Genomic DNA, 27,337 nt, shown 5'->3' with positions numbered 1-27,337 from the left:
ATGCCGTTCCGACTCGTCAATAAAAAGTAGGTCCCATAATAGGTCTGTACGATAACTCAAAAGTTTGTACAAACTTTTACAAAATGCTGTTCGATAACAAACTTATTCAGTAAACGAGAAATGAGAAGTACTTGTAGGTAGTTGCTAGAACTTGCAAATACTTTTCACTTGCAAAGTTATCGAACAGGCCTAATGGCTATTTGCCTTGTCGAAGTCCACAAACGAGTATTCGTTTCTTTTGTTTTTATGTTGTTTTTTCAGTAAAATTGTCATATGTGCTAAAATTTTCCATCGTTATACATTCGCTAATGTGTGCAATATTGGGGATTTTCCTTGCGCCATTTACTTTCTGCGTCCGCAGCGGCAAAAATGCTGTGAAATTACGTCTTCACATTGCCTGCGTGGGTAGAGATGGAATGTTTTCATTTCGTGTCATATGACATTGATAGCTAGTGTAAACTACCTCTAATAGCACGGTTACACTACAGCTTTTTGCCGGGTTAACCCACTTCATGAGGATTTATTGCTTAATCTGGTCAAATCTGACCAGATTTGCCATACAAAAATTAAATCCACTCACGACTGGGTTTATTTTAAATCCGGCACAAATCCACCAAAAAATACAGTGTTGTATTCGGTATTTGTGCAAAAAAATCCAACTCTACTCAAAAAGTACCAAAAGTTGCAACTGTTTTTGCAACAGAGTTAGTCGTGTTTTACACGTTTACGATTGGTCGCATGAGATTTTATGGAGTTAATAAATCTAAAGTTATTTGAAAATCATAAAATTATTTATTTTTTTACTTTAGACACTTTTTTAAACAAAAAGTACGCTTGATACCATGATACAAAAATGTATCCCCGTGTGTAAAATATACCAATATGAAAAATTGTCATACGAGAAATTGCAAAAGTGTAAAACACGACTTTATTAGTTATTTTGTATGTATACGTAAACAAACATCAGCTGACAGTTTATATCCTCGAAAAGCTAAGTGTAACCAGCAAAGATTAACCCACTGGATCTATTAAACCCAGTGGGTTAACCTTCAATAGTGTAACCGGTGTATAAGATGAAAGTAGAAAAATAAAACACATCTTGTTGCATGAAATTGATTAGCAAAAAACTGCATCATTTGAGTTTATTTATAATTTTTATATGGAACAATAATATTTGTATTAATGAGATTGATTATTTACTTTGCGATTGTTGGAATGGATATTCAAAGTTCTTCAACGAAATGTCTTTCAAATAAAATTTTCACAAGGAGACAAATACTTACATCTGAGTTCTTGGAAAAATTTCGCTTTTTTGAAATGCTGTCGGTTTGGTGAAGGAGTACCGGTTTTGATTTACACATTAACATTTATAAATACATATATGTTTCACAACTATTTATAGGTAATTAAACAAAAAAAACTTTTAATATAAGTAAAAAATATTTAACAAAAAACTATGTGAGGTGTGTGTTTGTATTTAATAAATCGTATCATTGCTATGTGATATTTTACACTTGTACATAATTAATAATTATATTTAGTTTTTCTATGTATTTAACTAATTAATATTTATAAACAATCTCATCAGAAGTTTCCCCTATAATACATAAAAACACTATTGCAAAATAGAAACGATTTTTAATAATCAAAATCAGTGCTATTTTTAGGTGTTGTGCTTTTTTTAAAAAATTTTATATGTATTTACTAATACTGATACGACTGGATATGGGCAACTTTATCTATTAAAAAAATAGTACGAGGCAAAAATGTCGTGCCATATTAACTGAATTATCTCAATTTATTTGACATATATTGTATGAAAATGACAACTTAAATCGACTAGATTTGCTAAACCAACCATAGTCTAAAAAAAAGCTGTCGTTAAGACCAACCGATAACATACGTTCTCCAACTTTTCATTCAAAAAGTTGTAGAATTCATCTACCTGTAGTCCTCTAGGGATTACAAAAACATTTAACATTGTGTTTCAAACCTTATTTACACTAGCACCTAAAATTTGTTACTTATTTGAAAGACATTCAATGGAATTGACAAATAAAATGAAGTATTTAATTAAAACCTGATTGATGTAAATATGACTTTAACGCATTTTACATTTAACATGTTTTATAAAACTTGCATCATTTAAGTTGTCAATTCCATAAAATATCTGTCAAATAAATTACGTAAACTCCGAAAACACCTGTTTTAAATGCAAGTGCAAAATGTGTTTTCATGTTGTCAAAAAACATGGAGTTGTTTTCGCGGTGGTTGGCATCGCTGCCAGCTAAAACAAGTGTAATGCAAAGTTTACATTTACGAAATCCACTCGATTTCATCTGTCAATTCCATAGCTCAAACGTCAAATGAAATCTCATCTGAAACCCATTGGATTTCATTTGACGTTTAACCTATGGATTTGACAGATGAAATCGAGTGGATTTCGTAAATGTAAACATAGCATAAATTGGAATTGAGATGTTCAAAGGGAATTGAGAACTTAAATTATGAAAAAGTGAAATTTGTGACATCCTCGAACAAAGTGTCGATGTGTGTGATTTTTTCCACAGAGTTTTTCATATTTGTTAGGCAAACCATTAGAGTTCATTATCACTGCAAATGCTGTAACGTAATTTTTAAAACGTATATGTAATTATTAATTATATAGAGCAGCTTAAACTGATACTAGCGCCAGTGTAAATGCACCTTCAATTGATTCATTTGCAAATACATATATGTATACTATTTATGTTTTATCTGTATTTTTTAACTAAAATTATTTTTTATGATTAAGGCTTTCATGCAGTTTTTTTCTTCGTTTCTCTTTTTACAAAACAAAAAAATTATTTTTGTTTAATTTTGTTTTTAAAATATTGTTTGTATTTGTATATTAGTTATTGTTTTAAGTTTATTTTACACTACTACATATATACTCGTACTTATTACATAACTTATTGAAAATATGCGAATTAAAATAATAAAACACACTGTTCGTTATATAATTACTATTAATTGATCATTTCAGAATCGGTCGTCATCTTTAAAGAGTAATAATTGATGTCATTGTGGATGGGCCTAAGTATAGACATTTAATTGACATCGGAGAATTGTTGTGACGAACGTTTGCCCCAACCGCCATGGAGTTTTTGCCAGTTGGCACGCTTACCCCACATACCCTTTAAATTGTTCCAGTTAGGTTCACGTTTGCCCCAAGAACCTGGTTGTGAAGAAAACAAATCTACAGTGAAATGGTTTTCTTAATTTCTCTCTAGAAGATTTATATTTGTTGCTGTTGTTGGACTTACCTCTGAATTTGTTCCATGTTGGACCATTGCGACGTTTACCCCAGGCGACATTCATGCTCTTCCATGCTCGCTTCTCATTTAAGATATTATCATCCATATCGACGAAAGTTTCACCTGAATTTGCAAGTATTTCGGGGGTATTTGCCAAATGATCCAAGGTTGCTGCATTGGTAAGGTATGCTAATTGTATTTTGGATCTAGGTTCCACGCCAGCTATGAGTACAGGTAATATATGTTCATTTTCGCCATCGTTTATATCATTATCTGCGGAGGATCGTTTTCCCCATGTTCCTTGGAGAGATCGCCAATTGCTTCGTTTCTCATCAAAACCACCGTCCATTGGCATTAGATCACCCAATTCATTTTCATTATCACTAACTGTGGGTATTTCAGGTGTGACAGCATTTGCCATGACATTGCTTATTATTACCAATCCTATGAACATTTGTAGCGCAACAAATGGTTGTGTCGCCAGGCTTGACACCGATGTGGACTTTGTGCATTTAAACATATTGCTGGTGGTTATGTTGGTTTTATTAAATCTGAAAATATAAAGTAAAATATAATGGAAAATTTGTTAATATTTCGAAAGGGTTTTCAACTAAGATTTTTTTATGATGTCTCTTTTCTTCAGTAGCAATACGGATGGCTTTTTATAGTACAAACGTAAATAAGCGGCTTTAATAAATTCAGCGGATTCCAAATGTCTATTGCATTGCTATAGGTGAAATAAATCCTCATAAAGAAGGTTAAAACGGCGTTTGCATTAGAGCTTTTTGCTGGGTTAACTTTCTTTATGAGGATTTATTTAACGTTTGCTCTATGGAATTGACATTTGAAACCCAGTGGGTTTATTAAATCCGGTTAAGTGTAAACGGGGTTAACCCGACTTAAAACTCTAATGAAAACTTAATTTACTTTACCGAAAAATGTGTACGTTCGACTACTGACCAAAGCACATTTAATTTTTTTCTTCAATTTACAAAAAAAATGGTACTACAAATTTTGTGGTTGTAGTGACTCACAGATGCATCTACCTTGTTTATTGTACAACGTAAAGTGTGCAGCAACTTTTGGTTCTTTTTTAGGCAAAAACAGTGTTGCATATCATGAACATTGACCGAAACCAAGAACGCTGGAAAGGTGAGAATTTGCATCAATATGGAGGATATTAGGTCAGCAAGAATAATGCTTGGTTTACATATACGAAATCCACTCGATTTCAACTGTCAATTCCTTTGCGTATACGTCAAATGAAAACTCATCTGAAATCCATTGGATTTCGTTTGACGTTTAATCAATGGAATTGACAGTTGAAATCGAATGGATTTCGTAAATGTAAACTTACTATAAGCTGCAGTGGAGTCTTACAAACTATCACTTAAGTGTAGAGATTGTCCTTTAGGGAAAGGATATTCAATCAAGCTACATCAGAATGAGAAGTAGCAAAAATTAAGTATGAAATAGAGAGACTTTTTGGTCTCATCAAATGGACAATTGAAGAAATTAATGAAATCCAATCTGAAGAGTACCACGAAAGAAAATATAATTGTAAACAAGTATGAAATAAATAAAATAAATTTCCCCATATATCATATACCCATGTCATCGGTCAAACAAGAACGAGAGAAGGCCTTTGAAAGAGAACTTTGGCAACATGAGTTGATAAAATCGGAACAACGAAAAAATTATGGGCCATGAATAAAAAACTGAAAATTGACATGAAGAAAACTGAAGAGGACAAAAATGAAGTCCGTGGCCTGAAGAAGCAATTGGAAGAGCTCGCATCCGAATTGGATAATGAACGGATGCAACGCCGCGGTTGCGGCCGAGAATATGAAATAGAGAGATTTCTTGTTCTCATTAACTGAGCTATTGAAGAGATTAATGAATCCCAGTCTGAAGAGTATCATAAAGAGACATATTAGTACGCTGAAAATCAGCGGGCTGCAGCATCGAATTTGGCAGCAGGAAATAAAATTGTAAACTAGAAATGCTCTAGTTGTTTACTTAAAAACTGAGTTGCGCGAAATAGTAATATACAGCAGAATGGGATAAAATGAATTTTCTGTAGTGCGATTCTCCAAAGCGCTAAGCACATACGGTCCGTTTAGTGACACGCGTTGTCCCAACAAAGTTAAATTATTTTTAACTTTAATGCGGCAGCCATATTGTTGTTTCTCAAAAAACTTGGCATCACTTACACTTTTTTCATGTGGTTGTTGTAACGCGACGCTCAACGGGCCGTATGTGCAGAACGCTTAACTCATTTTTTGAGTTACCGACAAAAATCGGTAAAATTAAAACGCATAATTATGAAAGAAAAGTTCAAATAAAAGTTGACAACACTCTTGATATCGGAAGAACTTTACAACTAGTTTTTTGGTCGGTAACTTACCGAAAATATTGTTAATTACCGAATTTATAAGCATTTTAACCCTTTCGGCCCCGCTCCAGAACCGAATGTCTAAAAATTATTTTTTCGTGATAGCAATGCTTGTTAGCTCCAAATTAAGGATTTGTGAAGATTTCAAACTTCGGGAGGTATTGGGGAACCAGATATTGGAAGTTGCTTATAAGCAACTTCGGGCCGTTGAGGTAGTATTTCATGGCATTAATGAATTAAAACAAGTTTATAAGAACATACAAATTGCTTGTTATTTATTCTTTAAGAATCATTTTTGGTATAATATTATATATATCAATAATACCTTAGAATGATAGGCAAGAAAAAAATTTTTACTTGTATTTGAACATAGATGAACACCACACTTTGACACAGGTGTTCCTGTCTTGCTAAAACGACGTCGACCTTTTTCTCCCATACCATCCAATGACGAATTTGGCAGGTCGTAAGTAACTTTACGGCGCTTGGAACTGGAACATGACGCTCGACTCTCTCTGGATACTTTACAACACGTAGTTCAATGGTGCTATCTTCTAGCAAATTGATCTCTATTTCTTCACCTCTCTCCAAAATTTTGTTCAAACCATTCTACATAAACTCTTCTTCTTCATCTTCGCACTCTTCATCAGAAGACTTGTTTCAGTTGAACTCCAGAATGGCTTGTATATTTGTTTCCAGAGCCGTTTAGGTGGTTTGTTCATATTTTCGATTTCAATGGTTTTCACTATCACCGTGGACCAAAGTTGCTTATAAGCAACTTCAAAAAAGAAAAAAATATTGTAAAGGAACAATGCCACATTTTTTCAAAATGTTATTTTTGTGTTATAACTATACCTGTTAGTAATAACACTGCGTATTTGTTTTTTTAAATTATTATTTATAAATATATTTTTTTAAACTTTACTTTATTCACTATTTTTTAGAGCGCGCGATTTGCTAGACTTCATAGTGAATAATGCATAATAAATAGGTCGATAGTCACATAACTGATATTTTTGCTGTTGTTTTTTATTCTCAGAACTTCAATTAACCAAGCCAATGCGAGTTTTGATGAGAAAATCCCATCAGTTTCAAATTAAACCATGCTAAAAATCGAAGTTCCTTATAAGCAACGTTGGGGTCGAAAGGGTTAATTTTACCGATTTTTGTCGGTAACTCAAAAAAAGAGGTAATGCCTCGGCACATACGCCCCGTTGAGTGTCGCGTTACAACAACCACATGAAAAATTCAAGAACAAACTTGGCATCACTTACACATTTTTCATGTGGTTGTTGTTTTCAACGCGTAACGGGACTCACAACGGACCGTATGTGCAGAGCCCTTTAGTCTGTGTTTAGACACATACATTTCTCGGTAAAGTAAATTGAGTTTTTTGGGAGAGAGCGGAGAGGAAAGAGCTCCTCAATACTCTTTCCTACCCCCTATTGCCTAAAAACTGAATTTACTTTCCCGAGAAATTTGCGTGTCTAAACACGGACTTAGAGAATCGCACTACTGATATACATACATATTGTAGTATGCTAGCTATCCTCTTTAACATACTGTAAACATGTCTAGTCTCTAAGCTCCTAGCAAGTAAGAAACCAGTTTAGTCGTTAATTGCTCACTCTCCTACGAGAGTAAAGGTGGGTGCGTTGTTGTGTGGGCATTGATGGCTGCCTAACAAACATGACCGATTAAAAGAATCAGTTCTAAACCAGACACACAACACCGCAGCCGCGCTTACGCTAAAAAGTATAGAATAAACAATCAAACAACTAGAACACTAAAGTGCTTTAAGAATAAGAAATAAAGAAAAGATAATTAAATAACTAAATCACCGAAGTGTTTTTTGATCTGCAGAAACAGTGGGTATACCACAATATGAAAAAAGAAATTAGAAAGAGGAGTTGGGAAATTCGTAGCGAACGACGGAGAAACGGGCTATGAGTAAAAAACTGAAAACTGAGGAAACCAAGTAGCTAAGGAAGGATTCCTGGCAGCTTACCAGGAACGCGAGGTTAAGGATATGAAGGAAGAAGTAATGAAATTAAATAAAGATTTGACTACCGTCGTTCAGATATCATCATCAGCGTGATCCGGATAGACCAAAAACATTATGCTAACGAAATAGTTAGCAATTTCCGAGGTATGTCTAGAAGCCAAGAAGATGTGTATTGGGTTGGCGAAACTTTTGCAACTGACAGCAATGCAATGCTGATGATAAGAGAAATGTGTCGTCTACAAGCCGTAATTTCTGCAAAAGAAAAGCCAGAGAAGGATAACAGTACCCAAAGAATGAAGATGGTTCAGCCTGAAAAAAAGCATTGCCGCAACATTAAGACAAGTGCATACCTTGGCAGCTACAAGAAAATGACCCGAATTGATGTTTCATGCTCGAATAATCGGTCATATAACACACGTGAAAAATAGGTCTGTACGATAACCCAAAAGTTTGTGCAAATTTGCACAAACTTTTACAAAATGCTGTTCGATAACAAACTCGCAAAGTAAAAGAGAGAGAATTTGGAGACAATTGTGAGAGAATGTTGGAGTGTTTTGGAGACTTTTGTTTACAAGTTTTTACAAGGAAAATTTTTCTTGTAAGAATTTGCAAGCTTGATCAGCTGATTTAAATTTGAATGTTTTGTGGCGGACTTCTTGGCAAAAACATAAAAAAACGTTTGGCTCTTAAAATAAATAGATATAAAAAAGGGGAAAAAATTATTAAATAAATTATAGAAACCGATCATGTAAGTAACATAACTTATTTTGTAGTTTGTGGTTACTATTTTTTTTTTTATTTTAAAGCTATCAAATCCCAGCAAAAAGCGGTGCATTAATGGAGTAGGAGAAACACAATGAAGACGGTCAGGTATTCCCAACAAAAGATTTCAGCCAGAAAGCCATGATTCTTATGTACCGAGGCCTTAACACGATAGCCGGGTGGAATTCAGTTTCGAATCATTGGCGCAAGTCAAGTCAACGGGGTTGCCTGCATAAGTCAATCGACCACTATCAAATAAAAAGTTGAAGGAGAGCCACTATATTTGAAGGCACAAGCTACAGCACTACCAACTTTTGTCATAATCCAATCCGCATTCTCGCTCACAGTACAAGATGTAGGAAAGGCCGGAGAAGGAGAGAAGATTATTTTCACATCTGTTGACACAAAATCAAATAATATAGCTTTTAAGTGTGTACAAGATCTTATGTATCAAAGATGAATTTTAAATGGAAAATAAAAAAAATGGTAGACACCTTCAATTGTTAAATTTAATCTTTTCCGCCAACTTCTTCTTGTTTATCAAATCAGCTGACTTCTTGCAAGTTTTTTGCAAATTGATGTTCGATAACAATCTGCAAATTTTTTGCTTCGAGAGAGTAACATTGGTGGAGAGAGGTTACTGAGAACTTGCTGAGTGCTTGCAAGTACTTTTCACTTGCGAAGTTATCGTACACACCTAATGTCTTCTGTATATCACAACATGATCGATTTGGGTTTTCCATCTGGGGACATCCCACAGTGGATCCGCTTGTATGAAGAAAGTGGCCAAAAATATTTCTAGTGCAAATATCAAGATAATACGCTGGTTACAGTTTTCTGGTGCTTCGCAGATTGTTTTCAGAGGCTGTGAGCGTAGCATCCTCCCCTGTTTCCCCTCTGGTGGAGGTATACGGTATGACTTGTTTTATGCTGTTAATGCAAAATGTCATGAACAAAAGTACCGATTATCGTATGATGCAGAAATAGGCATGGGGAAACAAAACAATCTCCAACATCACATAAATCGCGAGAGAGGGAAATTTAATGTTGCATTTTTCTTGATGATTCTTTACTTATTTAAACATAACTATCGTCTAAAGACATTAATAATCCAAATTAATAAATTTAATTAATATAAAATTGCATACATGTCGATTAATTGATGGTTTAAAAAACTGTTTTATACGGATTGTTGCAATACTCTCATCCACCAGAGAGACTTTGGAGATCAGGGTTTTAAGCATATTCGCAGATCATGAAACTTTTGCATTGGTTGTAAAATTTATTCCTACTTCGAGAAAACAAACAAAGTAGGTTATGTTTTTAAGATGGAAGTGGAACCACGGTAAGTCATGAACTTCCACATATGACGTAATTACTGAGAGGTGCCAACCAAAATCTGCAGGTTGAGCGTCACGTTACGACAAGAACAAAAACAAAAGTTCAAGAAAAAACTTGTAAAGAATTGCGATATTTCCGCGTTGTAGTTTTCGATTGCGTTTGTCCCCAAACAGCGCGTTTAGATTTAGGAAATTCAAATGTCAATTCCATAGTGTATACGTCAAATAAAATCAATCGAAATTTTGGCATCCATAAGAAATTTCAATGTTTAGTTGCGAAATTTTCCTCTTTAAGATTATTGCAGTGCGTTCATCATGATAATTTAACAATATTTCACGAATTTGTTTCTATACCTACGATTTGTTGGAAATTTTCAAAAATTAGAACCACATAAACACGAATTATGTAAATGTGTAGTTGTAGAGCCTAATAATTATACGGAATCAACAGAAAATAGGTAACAGAGTCAAAATGGAAGCAAAATCAAATTATTGTCACATTACCGAAGTTATGCAATCAATGTACATTATTGGACTAATTAATATTTAAACTCATTTGTATGTGGTCGTTAAGGACATAATTTCAATGGAGTCTCAGGTTTATATTTTTGTTTCAATGTTTCTACTTGGTGTGAAATGTGAGTTATATTAAATCACTTTGGCATTTGATATGTTGTACATTAATTAATTGTGATTTATTATATTACAGATGTGTGCAGGTTGTCCTCTGCAATACAATGTACTTTGTCTACATATTTTTCTTGGTAGGTGATATGTACAAATATGATAATTGCTAAGAATAGTTTTGGACACCTTTACAATTAAGATTTAGTTATAATTTATATGGAAACTACGTAATTCACTACATACACATGTACGTACTCAGTTCAAGACTGTGGTAAAAGTCAAATTTAAGGCAGACCTATTTTATAATTTAATTGCATCATCTACTTTATTAGACTTTTAAGCTTTCACCTTGTCGACTTCATATACAAATGGCACACATACCTTTACTCGGAGTAAAACCACATATAAATTGTGTTAGGTAGCTGGTAATAACCTTTATTTGTTCATCTTTTCCGTGGTTATGGTCACATCTGTGAAACATAATGCATTGACATGTTGATGTCTTCTTCAGATAAAACGGACGGATGTTTGAGTAGTCAATTAAAACTTTTCAAAAGGTTTCTTCACAGGGACGGCATAATTAAAATATGTTATAACATTTAACACTTTACTTGACTCATGTCGTCTATTCCGACCAACCTGCCCACATAGTGGAACAAACATGACATCCGTTATAATAATAGACAGAAGCTACAGTAAAGATGACTAACGGAACTGAAAGAAAATTGTAACGTGTAATTGAATGTCTAGGAAGGAAATTACAAACACACACATACATATGTGAATACAAACAACAATTCTGCAGCTAAAACCAGGTGACAACTCAATTTTAATAATTTCTATACCCAGCAAATCATGCGGCCGAGGTTCAGGAAAAACTCGTTGAGAATGTTGCCAGAAACTTCAGACTTGTGTTTCGAAGTAGGGGCAAACATCATATGAAGTAGTTGATGTGCTCTACAACCGAAATGTGGGATAAGCGACTTTCGGACAGAATTAAGTTCTAACTCTAAACAAAAATTGCATGGGAATTTTGAATGGAAAATAGAGTTGTTATTGAGAATTCAAACTCTGAACAAAATTCTTACTGTCAATCGGGCGCCAATATCGATACCTGCTCAATATCTCGTCGGTGTCATGCTTAAGTGTCCATACGCCATTTGTCTTTATCTCAAAACGTCAAAAATGGCACTTAAGCACGACACCGACGATATTTCAAAGGGAATAGAAATTCCGAAAGAAGACTGTCGTAGGTATTGAGAAAAGGATCGAATTGTTTGCTGAATCCGATGAGTCTGCAATTCGCCCATCATTTCGTTTGCTGGGTGGGTATGTGTGAGAGCTAGCGTTCAACCACACTTCCTATTGCTTTCAATTTTTGTAGTTGACATTTTGTCCCAATCCTTAGGAACGTTAAAAGAGACCTTGAACTACAAAAAAAAAAAAATACATATGATTGAATATGAATAAATGTATGAACGTATGTATTTTTATATGTACTCGTATGTCCTACATCCCAATTTCGAGTGTGATGTTTATTATTAGTCCACTTGTTGCGATAAACTTCAGCCACAAACACTTACAATAAATTGTATAATAACCACAACGAATACTGTGGTCTGCAAATATTTAATGTTGTTTCCGTAAAATATTCCAATGGAAATGAAAAATACGATATAAATTGCTAGGCGAACAAAAAGTATATTACCTACCATGCACAGTGTTGCATTTCATATTTTTATACCCTCAAATTTATGGTTACATTTCATAGAATTTAAGGACTGTTGTTGTTTTTATGTTTCTTGTCGCAAGTGGCACTTGTGGTCCTGAATAAAATCATATTTTTGTTAGGATGATGACTTTTCGACCGTGTTCTGCCAGGGGCTGCCACTTCAGTTTTCATACGTTTGTTTTCTGTGTAGGGAGCAACTTATCCCGGAATGCCGGCGTCAGTGATAGGGCGGAGAAAAACAGAGGACCACATCCACCACACTTAAACTTCGGTGAGATGCAATAGATGGCGGGATGGGTGCATATCAGGGATTGCTACGAACTTGTCCATGTGAGACACTACGACCTGGATTATGTTGCTGCATGCTGCGTGAACACAGCCCCTAGTGAGTCGTCATCATAATATGAGACTTCCCCGCAATCCCACCACTAGACGCCGCACGCACAGCACTTAATACTAGTCGTTGCTTTTAATTTAATTGCAATAGTATTCGAGGTGATAGTGGTGAGTTATGGTGATAGTTATGAGTCTGAAGAATATCATTGTCGTGACAGTGCAGGAAAACAAACTCAACAACTGCATCTTACAGCATTGTGATGTTTACATAATACTGAGGAAGGATCGCAGCAGAAGTGGAGGTTGAGGATTAGGTTTCCTATTGCACCAGTCTGCTCAATACAGGTCTATCTAATTACCCGTACAATGTAAGGTGTGGAACAGCCGAGGTAGAGTTGCTTAAGGTCTATAAATAGCTGTACTCCAGGTTATTGGTCCAACATTAGCCAGATTTTGGAAGGTCATAACCGACTGGCCTTAGCAGACTTTAATGCTCATCATGAGCTGTGGAATTCGGTTCTAGGTAAGGACCAGAGATAGAGGAGTCAATGAGGACACCCCTACTAGAATTGGCTGAGAGTCCCACAGTTCGCCAGATATAACGTCAACTGAAAACCCTTTGCTTTTCTTGGTTCAGACCATCTCCCCATAATTGTCTCATCAGCAGATCTCCTGATTTCATTTCCTCCGAATGCCGCAGTTTCATCAATCATGAGAAAGCTAAATAGCCTAGTTTCAGAAAGTTCACTAATCACCGCTTTAGAGATCAGTCCAACACTTCTGATGTTCGGATAACAGAGACATAATCACGGCCGTAGCCGCTCGGTATTTACCTACAGGTCGAATACACGAAATGAGACTAAATTTCGCAGCAAAGGCGGCGGCATTAGCAAAAAAGCGTGATAAATGAATTGTGTGCAACGGACACGTTTGTCAATGACTGATCCAAAGAGATGCGCAAGTTATTTTGACAGTTTGTCGAAGACATCTGGAGTGACATTGCGAAGAGTACTAGGTTGCATTAGACCTCTTCCTGCCGAGGAGGTGGCACTACAATTTACAATGAATGATGTTGACGAACCCCGCAAACGTTTTAAGGACCATGATCTACGAATCTGCACCTGGAATGTTCGCACTCTTTATAGAGAAGGTGCAGTCTTCGCATTGGCAGACGTACTTGAAAAGTACAAGGCCGATATTACTGCCATACAGGAAACACGATGACGTAAAGCATGAGTTTGGTTGCGGATTTGTAGTTAGTCGGAGACTAAAACATCTGGTATCCAGCTTCACCCCAGTGAATGAAAGACTTGCTGCCATTCGAATAAAAGCTAAATTCTTCAACATCAGCTTTATTTGCGCTCATGCTCCCACTGAAGAAAAGGAAGAACAGACCAACGATATATTTTACGAGCGCTTAGAAGAAACATATGACCGTTGCCCTGCCCATGACATTAAAATCATTCTAGGCGATTTTAATGCCAAAATTGGAAAGGAGAATATCTTTTGCCCAACAGTCGGGAAATTCAATCTCCACAGTGAAACATCTGACAATGGTATGAGGCTGATAGACTTTGCAGCTGCAAAAAACATGGTAGTTACCAGTCCAGATTTAATCATCTCGATATTCATAAGGGCACCTGGCTGTCTCCAGATAAAAGAACAAGTAATCAAATTGATCATGTTGTGATAGATGGAAGACATTCATCCAGCGTGTTGGATGTACGATCGTTCCGAGGCGCAAACATTGATTCGGACCACTACCTTGTTGCAGCAAAGGTACGTACCCGTCTAAACGTTGCAAATAAAGCACGAACAGACACAACGCGGAAGTTGGACATCGATAGGCTGCAAACAAGATAGCCACAGCATATTCCACTCAACTAGCCCAATTGCTTAACGCGAGCACTCCTTGTCCCGATAACATAACACAACACAATGGCAAAATATTGCCCACTCCATGCAAACAGCCGCAAAATCCATACTTGGATTCCAGAGACCTCCACAAAGGAATTCATGGTATGACCAAGAGTGTCATGCTGCTACCGAAGAAAAAATGCGGCATATAGAGCTACTTTACAATCAGTAGCAACGCGTAGCGCACAAGAGAGATATCGGGAGAAAAGGAGAGAAGAGAAACGTCTTTTCCGCAAGAAAAGAGAGAAATGGAAAAGCGGGAGTGTGAAAAAATCGATATGTACAGGAGCCAGAATGAAGTCCGAAAATTCTACCAAAGAGTAAAACATCAAACAGAGGGCTTTGGAACAGGCACATCCTCCTTTAGAGACCAGCAAGGTAATCTGGTAACAGATACAGATAGCGTGCTCAGGATATGAAAGGAATATTTCTCCAATCTGCTGGTATCCAATAGTAGCGAAGACGATGTTACCACAGATCCAATCCCAGAAGATGGTATAGAATGTATACCGCCCGGCCAAGATGAGGTAAAAACAGCAATCAACCGACTGAAGAATAATAAGGCAGCAGGAGCCGATGGCTTACCAGCCGAGCTGTTTAAAACCGGAGGCGACGCGCTGATAAGGTGTATGCATCAGCTAGTTAGCACCATCTGGCAGGAAGAACGCGTACCCGACGATTGGAACCTGAGCATCCTATGTCCCGTCCACAAGAAAGGAGATAAGACTGTATGCTCCAACTATAGGGGCATAAGTCTTCTCCCTATTGCCTATAAGATAGTGTCAGGGATATTGTGCGAACGACTAAAGCCAATGGTCAACGAAATAATTGGACCATACCAATGTGACTTTAGACCTGGCAAGTCCATCATTGACCAGATATTTACCCTGCGGCAAATCCAAAAGAAGACCCAAGAGATGCAGATCGACACATATCACCTTTTTGTCGTATATAAAGCAGCATTCGACAGTCCCCTCCGATCAAAGGTATTCCATGCAATGTCTGAATTTGGTATCCCCGCAAAGCTCATCCGGCTTTGTAAGATGACTTTAACTGATACTATGTCCTTAGTTAAAATTGGAAAGAACCGAGCTATATAAGCTATACAAAGACATATAGTTAAACGTATCGAGATGCAACGATTGCGTTGGTTAGGCCATATCATAAGAATGAGCGATGATGAACCCGCTAAAAAGGCGTATGAATACATGCCACATGGCGGTGCACGCAGAATCTGCAGGCCTAAGATTCGATGGAGCATACAAGTGGATGAAGAAATGAAAAGGCGCGGTATTCCAAAAAGTCAAGCGAAAAACAGAGACGAATGGAGATCTTTCCTTAGTTCGGTCTATGGAACAAATGTTCTGTAATGGGCCAACTAAGTAAATAAGTAATCACGACTGCAGCCGCTCGGCATTTACCTGCAGGTCGACTACACGAAATGAGACGAAATTTCGCAGCAATGGCGGCGGCATTAGCAAATGAGCGTGATAAATGACACGTTTGGCGATGACTGATCCAAAAGGTTGCGCAAGTTATTTTGGCAGTTTGTCGAGGACACCTGGGTGACATTGCGAAGGGTACTACGTTGCATTAGACCTCTTCCTGCCAAGGAGGTGGCACCAGAATTTACCATGAATGATGTTACGAATCAGAAACGAAGAGGTGCGCAGTTTATTTTGACAGTTTGTCGAGCATCCCTGAAGTGACATTGCAAAGAGGAGATTACTACGTTGCATTAGACCTCTTCCTGCCGATCTACAACGGATGATGTTACGAATGCTGTTACGAATGCTGTTAGAAACGCGAAATTATCCAATGCGTTGGGCCCTGAATATCCATGGTAATGCTGAAACAGCTGGATGAGGCGGGGGTTGATTAACACACCAAAGTTTTCAATCTGTCGCTAGCCTGCCACATCATGTCCGAAATCTGGAAAATGGGCAGGGTGGTGCCACTACGACTTATCAAAAGCCTTCAAACACTCAACGCTGTTTGAGGACATTGAGCAGACAACCCTCCGGCCAAGTTGGATAATCAATTAAATGTGTGGGCGCCAGTCGTACATGGAATTCAGAAACAAAATGTTCAATCCGCGTAGAGTAAAACAGGGAGTTTCCCAGGGTGGGGTGATATCTCCAGAACTGTTTAACCTCTACCTCTCCAGATGGCATTAAGATCGTAACGTATACATATGATTGTATGATCTTGGCGCCAGGTACCTTTCGTGATGACATTTGTAAAAGGCCAACCTCATATTTGAATGATCCTACCATTTACGCGATGTGTATGCGAATATCAACTACTATAGGCAAATATTATCCACTGTTCACCCATATAGATTCCAAAGGTAAGTACTGAGCTGAATATCATGATCGATGGAAGCAGATTCATTTTGGGGCCTATCTGACGTAACTATCGATGACTGTCAACTACCTAGACAATTTGCATTTATCGGCGGCAAAACCACTGCCATCACTAATTATCATTCTGTAAAACTTGAAGCTGAAACAGCATCTTTGACGCAAAATTAAAAATTATTAAATAAGCACTTCGACTTGTTTAGCCCATGCAAACCACATATTTTCCAAACACTGTGCCAATTTATGTAAACATGTCTATGTATGTATTTAAGTGTTCTAACAATGTAGTCTGAAATACGAAATTTTGGCGCCCAACTGAGTTTGCTATTAAAGACAAGTATTGGAATGATTAAATGATTTCGACACATTAAAGTACTTCATGAGTTGTTAAGTTTACTCAAACTTCTACTTCAAGCGTTTTGTTATTGTTTTATAGACATCTTTAATGTTTGACGTCTTAACAAATATTTGCATAAAACATTTGCCATTGTGTAAAGCCACATCCCTTTCTTCCTTCCATTCATTCTTCTAAGTATCAAACGAAAATTTATGCCACAATTGATTTCATTGATCTAAGGATGTATGTATGAACGATTTGAACATGGTTGCGGTTGATTGTAAATTGTCTTGTCAATTATGTTTATCAAGGATAATAGATTATCATCGTCATTGCAAAGAATGCCCTTTTAAGAAGAGCACATAAAAGACGAAAAGAAAACAAGTGATGGGAAATGTCTATTGTGGGTATTCCAAGACAGCTATGTAGTTGTTCGCATTTAGTTAATAGTGACTTTATAGCAGCTTTGTACAAATTTAAATAATGATTGGTGTTTGGTGAATGGACAAAGGAGGAAGGAAGAAACATTAAGCGGATTTTCTTTTCCAATGATGAGGATTTTATTATGAATATTTTAAGCGGCATAAAAAGTTATTTAATGAATAATATATGATTTTTCGTGTGAATTAAGTAGGAGCGTGAGACTAACACACAAATGCTAGATTAAGTTTAGGGTGCTATTTCTGTTACAAATATATAACAGCGTTGAATTCATACTATATTTATGTATAATATAATTTACAATACCATATTAAGTGCGTCATTTTTGTGATTGATATTCAATGCAATTTGTATCAGAAATTACGCGTTTTAATAAAACATGATGTTTGTTTTAAATGATAATTTCTTTTTTCCTAAAGACACTTCATTTGGTTCAGAAATAGCTGCTATTGCCTTGTTTCTATATAAAACCCCTTTTGCGTGTGATTTCATTAATTTAATTAAGCGGAAATATCATCTATAGTTTAGTGTCATTTCCCTTCTACCACGTTTCATGGAGTCTTAAACACGAAACATTTTAAATACAGTGCTCCTTACTTTAATGTCATATTTTCACTTACACCCTCTGTTTTGCCGGCAACTTGTCCCCTCCTTGAATGACCTAATGCTGAACAATTGTCGCAGTCTTTCTCTCTCGAATGTCGTTTAAAAATTCCATGAGGAGTTTATTAAAATAAACAACAGTCGGCATTTTGTCTGTTGCTGCATAAATCTAAAGAATTCTCGACAAAAAAGTCTTGTACGTGATGGATATGTTTGCATTTGTATTTATTTTATTGGTGGCCTAACTAAACACTGCTTGAAATAAACATATTAAAATATTATTCATAAATATTTACGCCACTTTGTATTTAAAGAAAGTATTATTGCTGTGACAAAGTGTAGTGGACGAAATGAAAAAGGAACAGTGGGTATCAACAATGTTCCAAAGGAAAATATACTTTGTAACAAAAGGAAAAATAACATAAGTGGTATGGACTCGGAGAAAATAATAACAAATTGAACTACTAACTCATTATTTTAACAAGGATATTTCCAAAAAATAAGCAGTTATGTAAATACCCGCTTGCAATGAAAATTCCAATTGCTGTGATTTAAGTAGTCCAGAACTAGTTCTATGCGGTACTAGTACACAATTGACCACTAAGTAGACTTGTGTCGTTCATGAACGAACCGGTTCAAAGGAACGACTCCGTGAAAAGAACGAACGGATCCGTATCCAGCACATTCTTTTATATCGTTCATTTAGATCCCTGATGGCCAAGAATTGCTGCTTACAAAATTGGAGCAAAACCATCACCTTCAGTTCTACAAAGATTTAAGATTTAATTTATTGAGCCTTTCATTTACAAACGTTATAATTAAATAGAGTTGTTATGATATTATGTGAAACTTAAGATTAGAATTAGTTTTACAAACACACTCGCGCAATCAACTCACAAATTTGCACAAACAAAACAATCAATGATGCAGTTAGCTACAATCGTTCAGTAAATCAATGGCTCATATGGTTCACCCCGTTCTTTTTGCTTCTTTCGTTCATATTCAAAACAGTAACCACCACAATTTTTTGCACACAACAAACTCACACAGCGCTAGCATCACAAATTTGCACACACACAAAGTGGCTCATATCGTTTCGTTTGAACGAAAAAGAGCCAACGAACGAAGTGAAAGATCCGGATCTTTTTGGTGAACGGAATGAAAAAGATCGATCCGCTCAATTAACGAGATTGCCCAACACTACCACTAAGTAATGCGAAGGAAACCAATTGACAACTTTTTATCCCCAAGTAAACGACGAGACGTCAGTTGCGATTATTCACTCTTAAATTAAATCCACCATTTTTTTACTTAAACGACGATTTGTATAAATAATTCACATTTGCATTTTCTTAATAACTTACATATTAATGCAGCTTCCAATAACAGAAGCTAGTGCTGATGGACTGAACATATTCGTACCTATTATTCACATTGTTCTGGTATAAAAAAGGAATACGAAGGAAATATACAATTTGCCATCTTCTTCTCGCTACCCACTACCAATGAAAATTCCAATTGTCACAATTAGTCCAGAAACAATTCTGGGCCGAACTGGTACCAAATCGTCACAAAGTAATGCGAAGGGAACCAATTGTCACCTTTTTATCCCCAAGTAAACTCTTACATTAAATCCAACACTTTTTTGAACAACATACTGGTATGTGACTGTAAACTTGCAACTAGTACAATACGAGTACTATCGTACTATCGTACTCGTACTATCTACAGCTAATGAAAAAAAAGTCAATTGGTTACCTCCTATGACATCCCCATGTTAAAGTTTACAGTTGATTGCACTGTGAGGGGTCTAAAGTAGAACTAGTTAATGTAGCCCTAAGAATCGACGAGTTACCGATGTCGAACTAGTTAATCTTGCAAGCGGGTAAGTAGTCGCTCTTTGATTTCTAAAAGTCGTACAAGGTTTCTCTTTTCGGTAGTAATGGTTACCAACATTTTGGAAAAAAAAACCTAAGATACCTATTGGTATCTGTTACCAGATTTTCGTGCTCGTCTCTACGGGACAATTTGTATACATCAACGCCCTCAGTTTGATGTTTAACTCTTTGGTAGATATTTTTACGCTCTCATTTTTTGCATTTTTATCTTTTTCCCTCTCTTTTTCTCCCGTTGCTACTGACAGCAGAGTAGCCCTACATGCCACATTCTTGTCTTCGGTAGCAGCACAACACTCCTGGTCATACCTTGGGTTCTTTGATAGAGGCCACTAGTATCCAATATGGAATTTTTATGACCGTTTGAATGGAGTTGGCAATACATTGTCTATGTCCTGATATCGGCATGAGGAGTGCTTTCATTAACCAATTAGTTATATGGGGTGAATTTAACTTGGGCAATACCCTGTGTTTGCAGCTTTGGGAATCTCCCTTGTACCAAGGAATCTCCCTTGTACCAAGGAATATATCGTCACCTGAAATGCCCGAAGACGTAACCGACATGAAAATCGAAATTCATTTTTTGACGTAATCTGATACATAAAGCTAAAATACAAGCCTCTACGTTCAAAAACAACGATCCTATTCAAGAAATGACATTTCGGAAAATGTGATAATATTGCAGATTTTGTTGTAATGGATGATCTCAAAACTGAGCAATTCAGCGGTTTTGGTTTCACTACTTATTCCCCTTCGTATATGATCGATAACATCCCATATACTCGGCTTCATAAGATTAATATACCGTAAAACAGTTTTTAATTTTATAAAGTTTTTTGCTTATCCTGTAAAGTTTTGGTTTTGTGGGTTACGTCTTTGGGCATTTCAGATGACGATATGTAGTTTTGCAGAATCTAACTAATATTATTTTATCATAGTCAAATTCTGAACTAGCAATTTCAATCGAAAATCAAATAGAATGTCAAGAATAGCTCAATGGATCTGTGAGGAGAGTCTAGGGCTAAATGGACTACAATCGATAAAAGTTGCCAAAGATCTTCAATACTAATCTGGAAGAAATATTGCGATGTGTTAAGTTTGGACAGGGTGACATAGGGGATGAAAGATAGCAAACCATGGTCCCCATCGGCATTAACATGGCAAAGCCCAGAATTTATCTTGGTCTCTCTTTCATCTCAAGTAGACACGGACCTCCCGTGGTGTCTCCTGGGGAACTGCACTTAACGGGTGTTAACAATTTTAAGCTAACATGTGGTTCAATAATAACATTCAAAACTTAGATTGGGCATCGGCAACCGACCCTTTTAAAAACATCATACTACGAAAACATGTAAGAATGGCGTTAAGTTCGGCCGGGGCGAACTTTTTATAACCCCCACCACGAACAGTATTGCAGTAAATATGAACAATTAGTAACAACTCAGCTACGTTAAGTGAAATTTCTAGGAAGAGAATACTATTTTAACTGATGATAATCACTTAATACTGAAAATGTTCTGTGTGGAGGTTTTCTACCAAAGTTGAGTGCGGTGTTGGCGCACCAACGAATACTAAATACAAATTTTATCCATTTTTATGGGATATTGAGGCTAAATCCTTGGAAATACCGAAAATCGGGACATCTATGTGGGCTATGCAAAGGGCCTATACCGATAAATTTCAGGTGGAAAGTTTTATACCCCCAACGAACACTACCCAGAAAAATTTTATGGAAGTGGTTCTATGAGATGCCATGATTTCACTGGATCTTTTGCATTGGTTCAAATGAAGTCGTGAACGATCCGATCTTTTCATCAGCATTTGAACCCATTCCATCGATCCAATAGAGATGAACTTTGCGTTTTTATTTAATCACATTTTTCTAAATATATAAGATTAATTGGATGCCTCCGTGGTGCAATGGTTCGATTCCCGGCCAGTCAACATAAAAATTTCCAAAGGTGGCAAAATACCCCTCAGTAATGTTGACGACATTTCCTGAGTATTTCAGCCATGAACAACTTCTCTACAAAGCGGTGCCTTAAGACACGCCGTTCGGACTCGGCGATAAACAGTAGGTCCCATATCATTGTGCTAATATGGATCGGGGTGCACTCATTGATATGAGAGAAGTCTCCCTTGTCCCGTATGGGATGTTTGTGGAACAATTATATTATATAAGATTAATTATTTACAATAGGCTTGATGTTGTCGGAGACTCGAAATCACAAACAACGTTGTTAAAACTCTCGCCGTAATGATAATGTCATTGCAAAGGGTTGGTGAAAATGACATGCCAAAGCATTGGTGACAATGACATGTCAAAGCATTGGTGTAAATGACATTCTTTGGATCCAAAAATTAATTGCATCTTTTGGTTTCCATGTTCATATAAAAGTCATCGATGAAGATGCTAAAAAGATGACATGCAAGATCACTTGCACCCATGATTGAATGGCATCTTTGGCATCGAACATTTTGCTGGGTAAATACAAATGTTAGCCATTTCGATGGGATATTGATGCTAAAACCTTGGAAATACCGGGAGATGCCGATCTATGGGGCCTATATGAAGGCGTGGAACTATACCCACAAGTTTCAAATGGAAAATGTAATTCCCGCAGCGAAGACCAAATACCAAATTTCAACCGAAAAACGGGAGGTATCGCCCTATGAGGGCTATTTGAAGGCGCGGGCCTAAGGCGACAAATTTCCAGTGAACTAAGTACCAAATTTGAGGCTAAATCCTTCAAAATAACGAAAATCGGGAGGGACCGTTCTTTGGGGCTATTTCAAAACGTGTACCGATATAGCCCATTTTCAATACCAAACATCCTAGGTGTAGTAGAAACTTTTATACAAAATATAAAGCTCTGTCTTCAAAATTGTGACCTGTATCTTGATTTCAACAGACAAACGGACGGACGGAAAGACTGAAATGGCTATTTCGACTTGGAATTTTATGCTGATCGGACTCTTTATAGAGAAGGTGCAATTTACGCAGTGACAGATGTAATTGCAAAGTACAAGTCCGATATTACTGTCATGCAGGACAAACAATGGATTGGGAAGGCGTGGTAACAACACCTAAAGGTGACACACTGCATTTTAGCTGCCATGATGCAAATCACAGTTATATGAGGGCTATACAGAAACATGGGCCTATGTTGACAATTTTTGGTAAAGATGTTTTGTTGTCTCTGGGAATCTGAAAGGTCAAATTACAGGAAGTTCTTTCAAAAAATGTTGATAAAAACCTCAAAATATCGAAAATTCGTAGGTACCGTTCCATGGGAGCTATACCGAAACGTGGACCTATGTTGAAAATTTTTGGAAAAGTAGTTTTGTGAAGTTTTGGGAACCTCAAACGTCAAATTGCAGGTAGGTCGCTCAAAAAATGTAGCTAAAATTCTTAAAATACCAAAAATCGGGAGGTACCGTTAAAGGGGGGCTATACCAAAACGAACTTGACCTTGACCTGCCTTTGCAAAGAAGACACTCGGGTGCAAAAATATACAATATTACAACAGACGGACATGGCTATATTAACTCATAATTTTGTCCTGATTATTATTTTAAATCGTTACAAACGGAAAAACAAACTTATTATACCATCCATACTATGTTGGAGGGTATAATAAAAACCGATATCGGTACTTTCCTCAATTTTATATCCATATGTAAAAAAAATATATTTATAATAATATAATTGTTCCACAAACATCCCAGATGGGACAAGGGAGACTTCTCTCATATCAATGAGTGCACCCCGATTCATATTAGCTACTGTTTATCGCCGAGTCCGAACGGCGTGTCTAAGTCTTAGACTCTAAGACACCACTTTTAGAGAAGTTTTATATGGCTGAAATACTCAGGAAATGTCGCCAACATTACTGAGGGGTATTTTGCCACCGTTGAAAATTGTTTGATGTTGCTTGGCCGGTGAATCGAACCCACGACCTTCTGCGTGCAAGGCGGGTGTGCATACCATTGCACCACGGTGGCACACATGTGTAAAAATTACCAGCATTTTTGCAGTGGTCTTCGGTGGGTTCATTCACTCCTATTCGGTATGAACAGTGTTGCGCATATCAAAAGCAACAAATCCAGAATTACGTATGAACCTAACTTTTGGATACATTACAATATTTTAAAATGTAATATTTTGTGTTCGGTTGTTCTTTGTTACGTACAGAGAGCTTTCAACAAGTTGTTTCTGTACTTTGTAGTTGGATGGGATAACGACAATAACAATATTGACTGATCCTTGAATATTATTAAAAATTGTAGTGTTATCGGTTTTAGTTAGCTGTACTTTGACTTAAATTTGTTTTCTTGTGGCATGGTAGTATCATTTTAGGAAGAATTTGCATTTGTTATCCTTAAAGTGTTGCGATCTCCTACCACTTTTCCCATGGTCTGGGGGAAATATCGTTATACCCTCAAATCAAATTGTTTTCCTTAAATAAAAATGTAAATTGTTAAATATTCATTCGGAAAGTGGATTAGTATCAACCGTTCTTATGTTTGCTGTATAATAAAAAAGTTAAACAATCGTACATTGGTAAACACAATACATCCTGGTGTAAACCCCTTGAGGCCATCGGCACATTGTGGCTAAAAACGTTAGGGAAACTTTAAAAATAAAGGGAATAGGAACTTCCAAGAATTAGTTGGGGTTTTATGTCCGACATACGCCCTAGATTAATTCGCAGAAGTTTGAAAAACATATTAATTTTAAAAAAGGTCCCGCACAAACCATTTTTACTTTTTATGATATACTAGCTGAACCCGCACAGAGGACGAAATCATTGATCTAGCCGCGCGAAAGTCAAAAAATCAAAGTATAAAATTGCGAAATGTTTTCCATTATATCGATTACAGACACTCTGCTGACTAAGATTTTGTTTTTACTTTTTATACCCTACACCACTATGTGGTAAGGGGTATTATGTGTTAGTGCATTTGTATGTAACATACAAAAGGAAGCGAGATAGACCCATAGTTCCTTCTAGGGATATACACTTTCTGAGTAATTATGCATGTCCGTCCGTCCGTCCGTTCGCAACATACAGGTCGCATTTGTTGACCGATTTCGCTGAAAATTGGGGAATACCATTTTTTAGCCGTCGGAAGATCAAGTTCGAAGATGGGCTATATCGTTCCAAGTTTTGGTATAGCCCCCATATAACGGTACCTCCCGATTTAAGGTATTTTAAGGATCTTAGCCGCATTTGTTGCCCAAACCAGCTGAAATTTTACATTTGAGGTTCCCAATGGCCGCGAAATTGCTCCACTAAAAATTGTCAAGATAGGTCCACGGTTCGGTATAGTCCCCATATAACGATACCTCCCGATTTAAGGTATTTTATGGATCTTAGCCACATTTTTTGCCCAAACTAGCTGAAATTTTACATTTGAGGTTCTCAATGGCCGCGAAATTGCTCCACTAAAAATTGTCAAGATAGGTCCACGGTTCGGTATAGTCCCCATATAACAATACCTCCCGATTTAATGTATTTTAGGGATCTTAGCCACATTTTTAGCCCGAACTAGCTGAAATTTTACATATGTGGTTCCCAGTGGCCACGGAATTTCTCCACTTAAAATTGTTAAGATAGCTTCATGTTTTTATGTAACCCCCATATAACGGTACCTCCCGATTTGAGGAAGACGTTGAAAATTTTATGTGGCCAGGCCTGGGCATCGAAACCGGCCATTCTGGGTGCAAGGCGGTTACACAGAGCTAATTCCTAGAGGTTGTGGTGTAGGGTATCACATGGTCGGCCCCGTCCGACTATAGACTTTGCTTACTTGTTTGTTGTTGTAAATTTTCACTCAGTTATTCAGTGTCAAGTGCAAGAAATTTTGACGGATCAGATTCTAATAAAATTGTTGCTAAAACCCTGATCTCATATTTGTTTAATTGTTAAATAAATTCGTAATAAAACTAAACAAAGTTTATTTTTTTTTGATAGGGCAGGGTTTAAGTTAAATGAAAATAAAATGTTTGGGGCCTGAAGTTACATAGTTATAAAGCAATAAATTTTCAAAAATTATTATTTTTTGTATGTTTTTAGTGCAATATACTTTTGTTGGATGGAGCGTAACTACAAAGGTCCACCGAGGTTCGGTCCAGTTATTTTTTTAATAATTAAATTGGACTCCCTAGATTCCGAATAACCAAAATTTAGCTGCAAATAGCTGTAAATCTTGCTGATAAATGGTCATGAAAAATAGCTTAAATGCTCAAAATACCCAAAATCTGTCGGTACGGTTATATGGGGGCTATATCAAAATGTAGACCTATGTTCGCAATTTTTGGTGGAAAATTTTTGTGTCCACTGGGAACCCCAAATACCAAAGTACACCTAATTTGGTCGGAAAAAGTAGCTTCAAATCCCCAAACTACTGAAAGTCGGGAGTTACCTTAAAAGGGGCCTATACCCAAACGTGGACCTATGTCCACAATTTTTGGTGGAAAGGTTTAGTGATCACTAGGAACCCTTGGTACCAAATTACAACTAATTTGGAAGGAAAAGGTGGCTTAAATCCTCAAAATATCGAATATCAGGAGGTACCGTTATATGGGGGCTATACCAAAATATTTGCCTATGTTGTTCATATTTAGTCCATAATTACCCACAGACACAGATTGAGTTTGTGCAAAATTTCAGAAAGATATCTTCATTCGTTTCCAAGTTATTAATTTCGCGCCGCTAGATCAGTGGTTTCGACCACTGTGACCCGGTGCGCTTCGCTACCCCGAATAAGGTAAAATATATTTTGAAAAATTTATTTGTATATAGCGTGTATGTGAGCTATATTCAAATCTGAAACGATTTCAATATAATTTGGAAAGTTTATTTCTAGACCCAATTCCGATTTCAATATAATTTGCCAAATTTATTTCTAGACCAAATTCCTTCACACATCCAAATTTTGGAGACATTATCTGTTACCATTCTATAGATATTCTATCTGATTTTTTTGGAGGTACTTCCGATTCTGATGCTATATCTCCGGATCAACGCGGAATTTCAGAAATTGTTATAGCCTATGTTACTTTCAGACAATGTAGTGATATACTCTGAAAATATCAGGAAGATCGGTTGAGAGGTTTTTGAGTCCATAAACTTCAAACAAACAAACAAAAGTACAAACATTTTTCTAATTTTATTATGTCTTGTGCCCCTATATCTTGTTTTCAATTAAATATTTGCTTACAGTGACTTCAACAAATTTTAAAAAATTCCGAAAAATAAAAAGTGTAAAAACATTTTGTGCG

General features: G+C 36.6%; 1 protein-coding gene across 3 annotated transcripts in view; it reads right to left on the bottom strand.

The window, feature by feature from the left end:
- Positions 1–1,171: 1,171 nt before the first annotated feature.
- Mip (Myoinhibiting peptide precursor) overlaps positions 1,172–27,337 on the bottom strand; it is a 57,250-nt gene continuing 31,084 nt past the window's right edge. Inside the window, exons 1-3 of one of the 3 annotated variants that reach the window (XM_073981233.1) lie at positions 10,807–10,951; positions 3,306–3,847; positions 1,172–3,238 (exon numbers count right to left, since the gene is read on the bottom strand). In XM_073981233.1, coding sequence (XP_073837334.1) covers positions 3,090–3,238; positions 3,306–3,816 — 660 coding nt within the window. In that variant the 5' untranslated portion in view covers positions 3,817–3,847; positions 10,807–10,951 and the 3' untranslated portion in view covers positions 1,172–3,089. Of the gene's footprint in view, positions 3,239–3,305; positions 3,848–10,806; positions 10,952–27,337 lie in introns of those variants that run through there. The other 2 variants (XM_073981232.1, XM_073981234.1) reach the window with 2 other exon arrangements.

Source organism: Musca autumnalis, unplaced genomic scaffold (genome assembly GCF_047663935.1).
Source record: "Musca autumnalis isolate F117 unplaced genomic scaffold, ASM4766393v1 scaffold_4, whole genome shotgun sequence".
NCBI classification, from domain to species: Eukaryota; Metazoa; Arthropoda; class Insecta; order Diptera; family Muscidae; genus Musca; species Musca autumnalis.
The sequence above is the reverse complement of the archived record's forward strand: the minus strand, read 5'-3'. Positions and strand labels throughout refer to the sequence as shown.